At 32.2% G+C, this 12,955-nt stretch overlaps 1 protein-coding gene across 2 annotated transcripts in view; it reads right to left on the bottom strand.

The window, feature by feature from the left end:
• Window positions 1–12,955, bottom strand: part of LOC118180832 (uncharacterized) — a 120,555-nt gene that overhangs the window by 72,537 nt on the left and 35,063 nt on the right. For both annotated transcript variants that reach the window (XM_085819496.1, XM_085819495.1), the window contains exons 6-7: window positions 10,295–10,348; window positions 5,125–5,298 (exon numbers count right to left, since the gene is read on the bottom strand). In XM_085819496.1, coding sequence (XP_085675622.1) covers window positions 5,125–5,298; window positions 10,295–10,348 — 228 coding nt within the window. The remainder of the gene's footprint in view (window positions 1–5,124; window positions 5,299–10,294; window positions 10,349–12,955) is intronic.

Genomic DNA, 12,955 nt, shown 5'->3' with positions numbered 1-12,955 from the left:
CTGTGTAATTTTAATTTTTCCCCCGCCATTTTTCTCGAGTGTTGCGTTTATGCTGATGTGGCCTTTCTTCCGGAAATTATGGTAATTTAAAATGGAATGCTCTCTATTTTCTTTTCTTTTGGGTTAATTTTATTTCAAGCAATATCTGTTTACATTTCCTGAGTGTAATCCTCTTACTTCAAAACCACAGCTGCAATCCAAAGTCTTGGAAGATTTATAATTCCTTCAAGAGTACGACTTTCATTCAGTCTGTGAATGGCTTGGATAACTGCTGAAGAAACCTCTTTTAAGGAGGAAAATCGCTGTCCACGCATGCACTTTTTCAGTTCGGGAATGGATTTAACATCTCGGAATTTTACAGTTGGTGAGGTAAGCATTCCGTCTCACACTTGTTTAGAAGACCTGTCACAACTTTCTCACCTGCAAGTGTCCTTCAAAACTAATTCTCCAACCCTAAACAATTCAGGTAATTTTTATGCAATTTTCTTCAAAATTTTCACAACCATTCATAGTAATACATTACAGTTCCAATTTTTCCATATGAAACTCTATCTTTTGTCATAATTCCCTTGGTAATTGTAGGCAAAGATTCCCACTGATTTCGCGAATGTTGAAATTTTAAATAGGGAGAATGGACTTCTTCATTTGATTGGCAATGATTTGGTTCTGGTTTCACCAGTTGCCATTATTTAAAACAGCAATTTATTACTTTCATCATCAAATTTTTATTAGAATTACACTGCATCAAGACATGAACACCCAACTGGATACAAACTTCTATCTTCTACAAAATGTCTCTCAATATATGACATATTAAATGATGGTTAACTCTCTTTAGTTTATAATATTTTCAAGCATTTTATTTGATGAACTTCTCCTTTCTAGCCTGCAACAAATAGTGCATTAGATTAGGACTGATACTCGGCCTTTTTCTCGTCTGGTACCTCTGAAATTTTTTATTCCATCACCCAGTGCAGCTGCAGTGGTTGCCCCAGTTCTGATGCCATCACTATGTTTTTAATCTCAATAATCTTCAGTCATCTTGTATGTCTAACACGTCTTTAACGAAAGCTTAGGGATCCAACAGAACATTGCACTATGATCCACTGCCTGATTACAAAAAATTTAAAGATCTTGCATCTAACAATGGATACCGGCTCATGTAAATATTTTTGGTAATGAGAAGACCGATGAGCTTGCAATGGCATCCCGTGATTATCCTCAGCCATCCAATTGCCTAACCCTTGTTGATGCCAATGCAGTTGCCAGCCAAAGACTAATCGGTCAAGTTAAGGGAAACTCCATCCCGGAATTGAACTGTGACAGAGCCATATCGACTATCATAACCAGACTTAGGACAAATCACTTAAAAGGGATGAGGATTTCTGCAGACGAGCAGCATAGTTACACCAACATTTGTCTTCATTACCCAGATGACATCCCACTGTCGCGCCATCACATGTTCAGCTGCCCCGCAATCCAGGCCAGACTGTTTAACTTCGGCATTGAAGAACCAGTGTACCTACTTTATATGCATAGAGCTGCCGAGGTTGCAAAAGCTGTCTTTGACAGCTTCGGAGCTATATAATTTCACCTTGTCATAGACACGACATCATCATCATCAATGTACTTTCTTGGAATTTAGCTTTCTTTAGGCATAAACTTTTAGTTTTGAAGCATAATCTTTCATTTTCTAGTCACCGACTTCATTCCAAACACTTGCCACTTCAAAATGTTGTTCTCTAGAGAACTCAAATAAAGACTTACTTTTGCCTCAAACCTTCAGCTTCAAATAACACAAATGTATGCAACCTGTCTCGCCAATAGGGGATTAATATAGGATTTCCTGTAATACATTTATATTAAATCTTCCATAATACATTGGAAAACATCTATGATTAGTAATATACTGAATAAGATAGCTATCTGAAAAGCACATTCTGTGAGAAATTACAGTAGGAATGTAAAAACAAATTTTCCTATACATGAATTACTCTCTCATTGATTCTGCCTTTCAGTTGCACAAAGCAGTTAGCTTAGAGATGTTGGTTTTGAGGGCTATGGACAGATGTTTTAATATTAAAAATAACTAAGCAAATCTGCATTTAGGAAAAATAAATTAAAGATACAATTTTTAAAAATACACCTATATTTATAATAAAGATACACATGAAATTTAGCTAAGTATATACATAAACTCTGAATCTTGAGATGAATTTTCTCTACATAATTTGACAAATATATTGGGAAATTCAAAATAAATGATTACAAAATAAAAACATACTTGCGACTTTTATAAAAAATTTATATTACAGATACAGGTATTAAATGAAAGGTTAACTCTCTAGCTTTCAATTGACAACACTGAAAAACTCACTAGAGGCAATGATATTCAAAATGATTAAACTAAAGAATTGTTGGGTGCTAATACATACAAAAACTTCATTTGAGGCTGATGTTCAGACACATTTCTGGATCATATTTGCTAAAGAAGGACTTCAGCATTCTAAATGGATGAAACAGTTTAAGAAAATGCTTGCTTATGCAAATCACAGACCAATAATAAAAGGACAGAAAACACTTAAGCAATTTAGCCTCGAATCCCCAAGAAGTCAGTGGGTCATGTCAACAGATACATAAATGTGGCATAAGGAAAATTGTGGTATGTGCTACATAAACTCCTGAAGTTCAAATATTGCATATTTGATGCCCCACCAGTGGCCGAGCGGTTAAGAATTGGTAGTTTGACCTGGTTTAGGTTCCATCTCAGGCAAATGGGCTGGATGCATGGTTGGTTTTTTCTCACATGTGACATAAATACAACTCAGTTCTCCTCAAAAGGTTCTTCACAAAGGCCTACCTCCTCTCAGACAGATAGGACTCATGGCAATATTCAAATAACCTTGCTTAACCTAACTAACTTAAACCTACAGACAAGCCAAATGGTGACAGTTCAGCCTATACCTGCAATTAGATGACTTCATGGACAGACTGATAAAGTTCATTGATGAAACTGCACACTAATGAAGCCTTGTTTCATTTTTGTAGAAGAGTGAACCTAAAAACCCACTTGCTGTATTGAAATATGTACTAAATTTTCAGCTGGTAAACATTTTATGTGCTTTCACCAATGTGTTTAAAATACTTTTTTCAGCCTTGCTGGTTTTTTCTTGGGGGTATAAGAGGGACAAAGGTGTTCTTTCCCTCACTTTTACAAGGCTTAAAATAAGTAGAGCAGTGGTCATAAGAGACCCAACTTACCAATCTGAGTTGTCACCTACAAAGGGTTTTACCAAATATTTTATTATTTTGCCTTTACTTTCACTTTTGCCTCCCACCAAGGAGCAAACTATGTTTAAGCACAGAGTTCAAGAGGGAGGCTCTAAATTCCTAATTGTCTTAGCTATTACTACATCCAGTAACTGTGTTGCTTATTTTATCTTCATCTTATAATTTAATACTTGAATTTTAGTTTAACCATTGTTTTTTACTGCAAGCTGTGGAGATTTATTTTCTGTCCACAGGTTATGTAACCACCAGGCTGATGATTAAATAAGAAAGATTTATTTAAAATTTTATTCTACGTTATTTTGCTTAGAATTTTAAGAAACGGCGATAAGCTGACTGTCTTTACTGGACTACAGTTAACAGTTAAAATAAGGTGGCAGCATACACCTGTGTAGTAAGAACTTCAGCAAGAACCATGTACATGCTGCGTTATTGGGCTTCCACATAGAGCATAGAAATTTAAACATGTATGTGTATAGAAATTTAAACTTCCATATTATATCTGTATTTGTGAAATAAAGTCATTATGGTATTCACAAATATGTTTTCCACATATAATATTTTGAATTAACCTTTATTTGAAAAACATTTCAAAATTCAACAGCTATCACTGAAAGGTTCAACTAATAGACAACTGGAGCATGTGCAGCATTTACATATTCCAATGTGAGTTACTAGATTTATTAGTAATCTATGACCAAAATTATCAAGAATATTGGAGGCTAGTTTTAAGGATTTTTAACGACATGTAGCTTACTGATTATTTAAAAAATTTGGCAGATTTTACTAGATGTCATATTAAAACAACACAGCACTTAGGACGATCACGACTTATACTGATGATTTGGATACTGTTAACATTGCAATCGCATTCTTTTTTATGAAAAATATTTTTTAGGGTTAGGATTTAAAATTTTCGAATGATGAAGAAAGTTCTAAGATTTGACATTTGGAATTTATAATTCTTCTGAAGATTCTTGTGATCTGATGATCTGAATATTAGAAAAAACAAATGTGTTTTAAAATCCTATTTGCAACTAATTAATGAATTAATCCATCTATTTAGAATTAGATTTGATCTCAGTATGTTAGTGCTCATGTTATTTATGTGGGAAAAGGTAAAAATGTTCATAGCTTATTTTAAAATAATTTTCCTTTATCAAGTAACAGTTTCTCTACAGTGTATGCTGTCCAGTGTTGATTATTTTATTCTTTCTAAAAAAGTGCATATTCATTTAAAAGAAATTAAAATTATTCAATCTGTTTTTAAAACTAGAGATTTATTCTTTAGTTAAGTGAAAAACTTCTTATGTTATTTTATTCACAAAGACAAACATATATTCTTCTGATATCAGTTTATTTCCACTAAACTCCGTTATAAATGGAAGGGGATAATATAAACTGAAAGAAAATGTTTGATTTCATACCTGAAATAATAAGCTAAATCATACAATAACTTTACATTTATATTTTGTTGGAACATACTTTTCTAAATGCAGATCAAGAGAAATAAGGTCTATTTATTTATAACCATAATTATTATATAAAAAAGGAAAATTCTCATTAATTTACCTTAAAGATTTTTTTTTCCTATTCAAAAACCTGTCTCATTATTTTTCAAATAATGTAAATTGGAATTTGAGGGTCTAAAAATTTAATGAACTCAACAATGTGGCTCCTATCATCATTAAGTTTGGCCACCCCTGGTATATACATTCACATAAATTTACTTTTAATTAAATTATACAGTTAGTTTCAAGATATTACATTATTTTATGCTTTTGTTCTTCGTGGTTTTAGAAATCAATTCCTTCTTTACATTTTACATAAACTTACACAATTCGATTGCATTTGTTTGCCTTTCTCCCAGGATTTTGAGAATCATCAGGTGCTTTTAATACAGCTGTTAATGGAATAATATCCTCTTTGCAAGGTTTATGCTGCTTTTTGTTTTCTTCGTCCAATGACAAAGATAATGCCTTAGCTAACTGTATGTCAGATTGTTGTTCACTGAAAAGAAGAACTTAATTAACATAATGTAGCCTTAATTTAAATGCTTTTAAAATACAAATTATTTTTTCATTTTATTTTGAACTTGAATTTTTAGAAAGCTGAAGAGAATTATGATATAACACTATATGACAGAAATCTAAAATATAGTATAAAGCAAATATGTCATGTTTATGTTTTGCAACAGAGGAATGCAAATAGTATGTCCAAGAATGAAAATAAAAAATTTTAATTACAAAAATTTTAAATATATAACAAATATTGAAAATTATGTTTGATACAAAAAACAATTTTGGAAGTACAAACTGGAATTTCTCTTCTTTGTGCAGAAAAGATATAATTTAATTAATACCCCACTTATAAATAAGGACACAAGATGTTAAAAATTTGTGAACAATGCTGACAAGAATTTCCACAAAAAATAGTGTAATAAGTACATGTCTAAATAAACATAACAATTAATGGTAAATAATTACTGAAAAAGATGCCTAGCAGAATTTAGAAAAAAATTATAATATACTGAATAAAATCCTTAAAAGAATTTTTGTAGTTAATGATTAAATACTGAAAATATTATAAACAATTAACTGCAAAAAATTACCCATACACTGTTGTATGCTAATGGCTCATAGGAGGCTCTAAAATCCAAGTAGCAAATGCCTCTTCCAGAACAATTTGAATTTTGAATCAAATTTTTGTGTTTTACAATGGGATGGGTTCCTCTTGGGAAGCCAAGAACAAAGATGGATACAAAAGATGAAATCCATATAGAAAGGATGAACTGATGAGGCTTTCTATGGAGAATGCTCAGTAACAGGAACTTCCAAAATTCCTGAATAACATGACTCGAGTCACTTCGAGTTGATGTCTAAACCTGTGATTAGGAAAGAACTCTTTCTGTACGACAAGACTGGAATTTGAGATGGACGAAGGACTCAGAATTAGCAAAACCTCTACATGGTACTTCTAACAAGATAAAAAATTTTGGAAAATTTCAAATGATAATGAATCAGAAGAAAAATCTTTCACCCCAGTTAGCAAGATAGATTTTTCCAAAAAAATCTCTACCTACACACATGAGAAAAAAAACAAAGGAAAATGGAAGAAAGAAGTACTAGAAGGAAATTAGAATTTATGAAATCAAGTCCAAAAATTGGAAATATGAAAAAGTTCACTCATATAAAGCAAAAGACAGCCACAGAAAATGGAAATGGAAGTACTTGGGCTGACACCACTGAAGAAATGTATACTGACTTTGCAGCTTAAAAAGCATCACGCTGAAACTAGCATACAAACTAAAGACAACTGTGAGAGTAACCAGAAATAGATAAACCTGCTAAAACAGCAAAAGTTATTGAAAATCCTGCAGCTACAGCCTATGAAGACACAAACAAATCTGTATGATTCCTTCTCTTAAGAAGATGAAAATACAGATATGAATGCTAATGATGAAGATATAATTATTAATAATATCAACAAGTTGCAGAAACCAAATACTGGCAAAAGAAGAGATGATAAAACCACCAAGAGTGCAGAAAAAGAAAAGATCCCACCTACAGTTCTACCTGCAAATGTAAACTGGCCACAATTAAGAACTGCACTTATCTCCATCTGTGCTAACACAACTGAAATCAGTTGTCATGAACAACCAACCACATCTATGTAGATGATGAAGTAAGTTACAGAAAGGCTATTTTTTTTTTTATAAGTTCTCCTAGAAAGCAATGCACCATATCATACCTATATACTTTTGTCAAAAAGAAACATCAGTGTAATCATGAGAAACCTTATCAACAACATTCCATAAGAAGCTTTTTTACAAGAATTATTAAAAAAAAATTCATGCACTGAAAGTTATTATTATTATTTTATGCATCAAGTACAAAGAAATCTTACCACATTCAGTTTATTGCCAACCTCAGAAGGCAAATTTATCACCTGCAATACATTTATGAGCATCTTTGTTAATGTAGTGAAATACTCACCATCAAGTAAACCAACTCAGTGCTTTAGGCATCTTAAATATGGACATTCACAACACCTCTGCTTAATAAGCTGAGGTGTGTTAAGTGAGAAATTTACACTGCAAGCTAGGCCCCAATGAGAAACACTTTTTTTAAGCATGCAACATCCTGTATCCTACACAGGTTATAAAGAATACAAAAAATGTGAGCTATGACAACAACAAAGATTCAATCAGCGGAATTCTGAACTAGTGTTACAGAAACAATTTCAAACAAAGTTTTAAAAGTTGAATTTACTTTCTCTAGTAAGCATCGAAAAGCAGGCAGGAAACGAAATTCCCATAAAAAGAAACTACTGCGATGCACTCACTAAGAAAGCAGAAACATCATCATCACTTACTTCACTTACTCATGAAATCATCATCACTTTATTCAGAAAATTATCATCACTTATTCATGAAAAAAGAATCTTGCAGCAGTTAAGAAAATCCTGAATGTTATGTAAGACTACAAAACTGCTAAAACAACAAGATCTAGATCTTGCAACTAGAAACTAGATCTTGCAATCAAGATAGAAGCTTTAGAAGAAATCTTCAACTACTGCATCAAGAAGAAAAGAATTTCTAGAAAAAGAATTCCACATTCAGTTTATTGCCAACCTCAGAAGGCAAATTTATCACCTGCAATACATTTATGAGCATCTTTGTTAATGTAGTGAAATACTCACCATCAAGTAAACCAACTCAGTGCTTTAGGCATCTTAAATATGGACATTCACAACACCTCTGCTTAATAAGCTGAGGTGTGTTAAGTGAGAAATTTACACTGCAAGCTAGGCCCCAATGAGAAACACTTTTTTTAAGCATGCAACATCCTGTATCCTACACAGGTTATAAAGAATACAAAAAATGTGAGCTATGACAACAACAAAGATTCAATCAGCGGAATTCTGAACTAGTGTTACAGAAACAATTTCAAACAAAGTTTTAAAAGTTGAATTTACTTTCTCTAGTAAGCATCGAAAAGCAGGCAGGAAACGAAATTCCCATAAAAAGAAACTACTGCGATGCACTCACTAAGAAAGCAGAAACATCATCATCACTTACTTCACTTACTCATGAAATCATCATCACTTTATTCAGAAAATTATCATCACTTATTCATGAAAAAAGAATCTTGCAGCAGTTAAGAAAATCCTGAATGTTATGTAAGACTACAAAACTGCTAAAACAACAAGATCTAGATCTTGCAACTAGAAACTAGATCTTGCAATCAAGATAGAAGCTTTAGAAGAAATCTTCAACTACTGCATCAAGAAGAAAAGAATTTCTAGCTTGAACAAAACTTCATGTCTTTCAGGCCATCTATGGAATTAATACAAACCAGATGGGATGGACAAACTTTTCTTTAGTGTCACTAGATGGCAACACTTGCTCCATTTGCATTATTTGTGCTTATTTTTAATTTACACCATTTGCCTACAGCTTCACAAAATTACAGAATGTCATATGTATCTGTATGCCTGATTATCCACACAGTCTACAGTCAAAAAGCTCCTGTATAAATATAAAATCGTTTTTATATTTTATATTCAGAATTTTTATAACTGAAGAAAAACTCTTAAAAAAAGAAAAAAAAAAAAAAAAAAACCGATATGGAGAAGTGGGCATCAAGTATCAACACAGATAAAATATTCTGTGAAATCAGCACTAGGCTTTTAAAATTTTCAAAATGTTCCTAAATTGGCAGAGAACTCTTGGATATCATCAACTTCTCTGGTAGAATTTTTCAATTAGGTCCAATAATCTTGAATAGTATATACTTAAATTTCTACTTGAGCTGTTTTCATAATTACAATGTGTGTTTACACAGGCTTACAAATAAAAAAAATAATAAAAATTAAATACACAAAAATAATAATTGTACATAACAAATAAGCTCAAAATTGCAATAAAATGTGGCACAAATTAAATGCACAATAATACCCAGTAAGGTAATTAAATGATTCCCCCCCTTTTACTATAAAGCCTGATAACCAACACTGATGCATATAGCTAAAATAAAATCCTCCTACATTATGTAAGCAAGGAAATAATCAGATAATAAAAGGAAATTTGTATAGAACCGTTCCTGCAACTGATTGAAAAGTGGATGTTTTAAGTTTTTTTGGATCATGCTTGTTTCTAGCAAGGTACGAAAAATTGCTGTCACAGTTCTCCAGCATCAGATGTCTTCTTCAGTGTCAGATGAAGATAAGATATCCCAGAGAAAGTATTGTTTTGGGAAGAAAAAACAGTCTTGAGGGAACAAATCTGGAGAAATACACAACTAAAGAATGTTACAAACTAATTTTTGAATGTTTCAGAACCAGAAATTTATGTACACACCTTGATCAGTGTGAAGGTACACTGTCAATAAGACAGAATATTTGAAATAAATAGCTTTCCACTGAATGACGTAAAACGTAAATTAAAAAATATATATTTTTTTTTAATTCTCAGAATTAAAATCATTCCTTCAGCCTGGTGATTCATGACTTTTCACAATGAAGTATAGTTTTAAACCATCAGCAATACAGGGACTTATGAAACACTCTAATGAAAAATCGATACCATTTCTCTCATCTCCAATACAATTTCTTGCAAATAATACAGTTCATTTTTAACTAAATGGCGCAACAGACTTCGTGGGTCACAGCCTGCAGTGCCTTTTTTCTGCTTTCTTGATCTTTGGGCCCAGAGTACATCAGGATTATGCCCTGGGTAAGTGGTCAGCTTGTCGCAGGACCCTCGGTGTTTAGTCCCCAAAAGAAACTTGGTACTTATTTTGTCGACCCACTCAAGGGATGAAAGACTGAGTCAACCTTGCTCAGGACGGGGATCGAACCCTGGATCTGTGGTGCAGCTGCGTGATGCGCTAGCCACTTCACCACAGGGCTGTCACAGTTCATTTCAATGGTTATAAATATACATAACTTAAATTTACAATTAATATTAACTTAAAATTGGTTTTGGATCATATCAGTTGCTTACTTTTTAGGTTCTATGAGCCTTTTGATAACAGGTTTCTTCTGCTGTTTTGCTTGCCTAAAATAAAAGAAAATATATAACACACACACACACACACACACACACACACAAAAAAAAAAAAAAAAAAAAAAAAGTGTAATATATTTTAAGTTACTAAATTATAAAGCAAAGGAGAAGGCAGAAGGAGAAAAGTATTACTTTATTTTTCTTAATATTTAGCTAAACAATTTATGGAGATAGCTGTTGTGAGTTGCTCTTAAATTACATAAAATGAATTCGAAGACATTATTATTATTTTTTTTTCCAATGATCAGTGAGGTCCATATCTAAAATCTAACTAATGTCTCTATAGAACTTTATTTACTATTAACATGCTTATTGATTTTTACAAAGATTAAGCATTATACTTTAGCATAAATAAATTAAAGTATTTAATGATGATTTCTGTGCACCCTGTTTTTTTTTTGAAATAATATAAGAAGTAACTAAATCTCTTTAAGATATTATATGAATGATTCTCTCTCTCTCTTTACACATACATATATCAAAAGGTAATGTGTATATATAATATTTTGTTCGCATATACATGAATTAACAAAGTTCTTGGTATATTTCCCAAATTGTACAATGAGAGAACAGCAGAAAATTTAAGTGAGAAGCACTCTTAAATTATTAGTGGGAATTTCTGCAATTCACGCATAAACATATACATTTTACTGACCACAAAAATAAATGGCATAATAATTCAAAATGATCATATTGAGGGAAAGTAAGAAGACTGCCATAAACACTTCACAAATACTCATCTCATACTTGACATAACTGGACAGAAAAGTCCTGTATGATGAAACGGATTTCAGCCTTTGCTGAAACTGAAAGGTGTGAGATTACTAAACTAGGTAAAAATATCTGGCATCTCTCATTACTTTGCCAGTTTGAATTAAAAGAAAATTCAACTGAAAAAGAAACTGTGAAATTAGTGTCAATAAAGATATTACTCACAAAAATGCAAGATAAGACATCATCATCATGAGATTATGAAAATTAACTTAGATGACAAAATATTCTAACTGTAAAAAATAGCAACATAAAACTTATCCTGACACCTGCTGTGGAATAACTGCAGCATTTCAGAGTAGTGATGAATATCTAAACATTACTTGATTAAACTATTCAAAAGCTTTTGATGATTGAACATCAATTAATAATTAAAAGTATAAAGGGGACCAGAAAGCAATGGCGCATTTCTCATCATCATTATCAATGATTTTTTACTAACTAGCAAGCAAATTTTCGATTCTGCATCTGTTGAACAAAGATGGTTTTTGATTAAAAAAATCCCATTTTTGACTTCTTCCACAATTTAATTTTGGATTGACTGGAAACAGCCATTATTTTTTGTGTTTGAAATTGTCAAAATGTATTCATTTCTCATTTCCAGACGCCATAAATCATGAAATGCTTTTGCATTATTTCATTACAACAAGAAATTACAGTTGATTAAATGATTAGCCTTTTTTTTTTTTTTTTTTTCTTCTTTTGACAGAGTGTGTGGCTTTCAAACATATTCTCTGTTAAAATATCACTGCATAACTACTTTTGATGCAATATATATGCTACCACATCTGGAGCACAATTTCAGACGCACCATTTAACAGAAAATATGTCCTTTGTCAGAAAAGTTCCATGATAATTTTCTTTATTTCTGAGTCTCCAGTATTATCTGTATCTGCAGTACAAATGTTGTTTTTAAGTTATTTGTTATGTATTCCTAATTGATATGTCTTTGGCCATGTTTTCATGCAAACTTACTAGATGGTAGAGCTGTGCTTAGTAACACATTGTTCGGATTGTTGTCACATTCATTATGGTGACACAATGGATGCTGATTGTGAGCAAAAAGTGAACATTAAGTTCTGCGTTCAGCTTGGGAAAACACCTAGTGAAACGTGATTAAGCAAGTATGTCCAGGTGAGGCACTTTTAAGAAGTCATGTTTTTTTTTAGTAGCACAAAACATTTTGTGCCACTCAACAGTGCAAGATGATCCCAGAGCTGGTTGTCTGTCTATAGCATATACCGATGCAAATGTGGAACATGTAAGGAAGTTATTACAAGAAGACCGTGGTGTAATTGTGCATATGATATCTGAATTTGAATTGTGATGTGCGTCATAAGATTTTACGCAAAGATTTAGGGAAATGGAAACTTAACGCAAAAATTGTCCCTCACTCACTAACAGATGAACAGAAAGAGAAAAGACAAAGAATTTCGGCTAAACTATTGGACAGAGCTAGACGTGATCCAACATTTGTGTCAAAGATTACTGTGATTTTTTTTTCTTGTTTCCACTAATGAAAAGGTGACTGAAAGGAAAGCTTCATTAAGATTATGCAGATATCTATCGAGCTGTGACAAATGAGCTTGCAAGCATCATAGGTGAAGATTTCCCTGTTTGCTTCCAAGACCTTCATATATGTGTATAGATGGCTAAGGGGAACTACTTTGATAGAAGTTAGGATCATTACTTGGTAAATGCAATTTTCTATTTTTTATAAGCTCTGTCCTGGAACTTTAATGGCAAAGGATGCATATACTATGTGTGTATATATATATATATATATATATATCAGTTATTTATATTCTTTAATTGCCTTCATGTAAA

Source organism: Stegodyphus dumicola, chromosome 6 (genome assembly GCF_044657685.1).
Source record: "Stegodyphus dumicola isolate Sdum_Otavi_A_Nest chromosome 6, ASM4465768v1".
In the NCBI taxonomy this organism is placed as follows: domain Eukaryota; kingdom Metazoa; phylum Arthropoda; class Arachnida; order Araneae; family Eresidae; genus Stegodyphus; species Stegodyphus dumicola.
The sequence above is the reverse complement of the archived record's forward strand: the minus strand, read 5'-3'. Positions and strand labels throughout refer to the sequence as shown.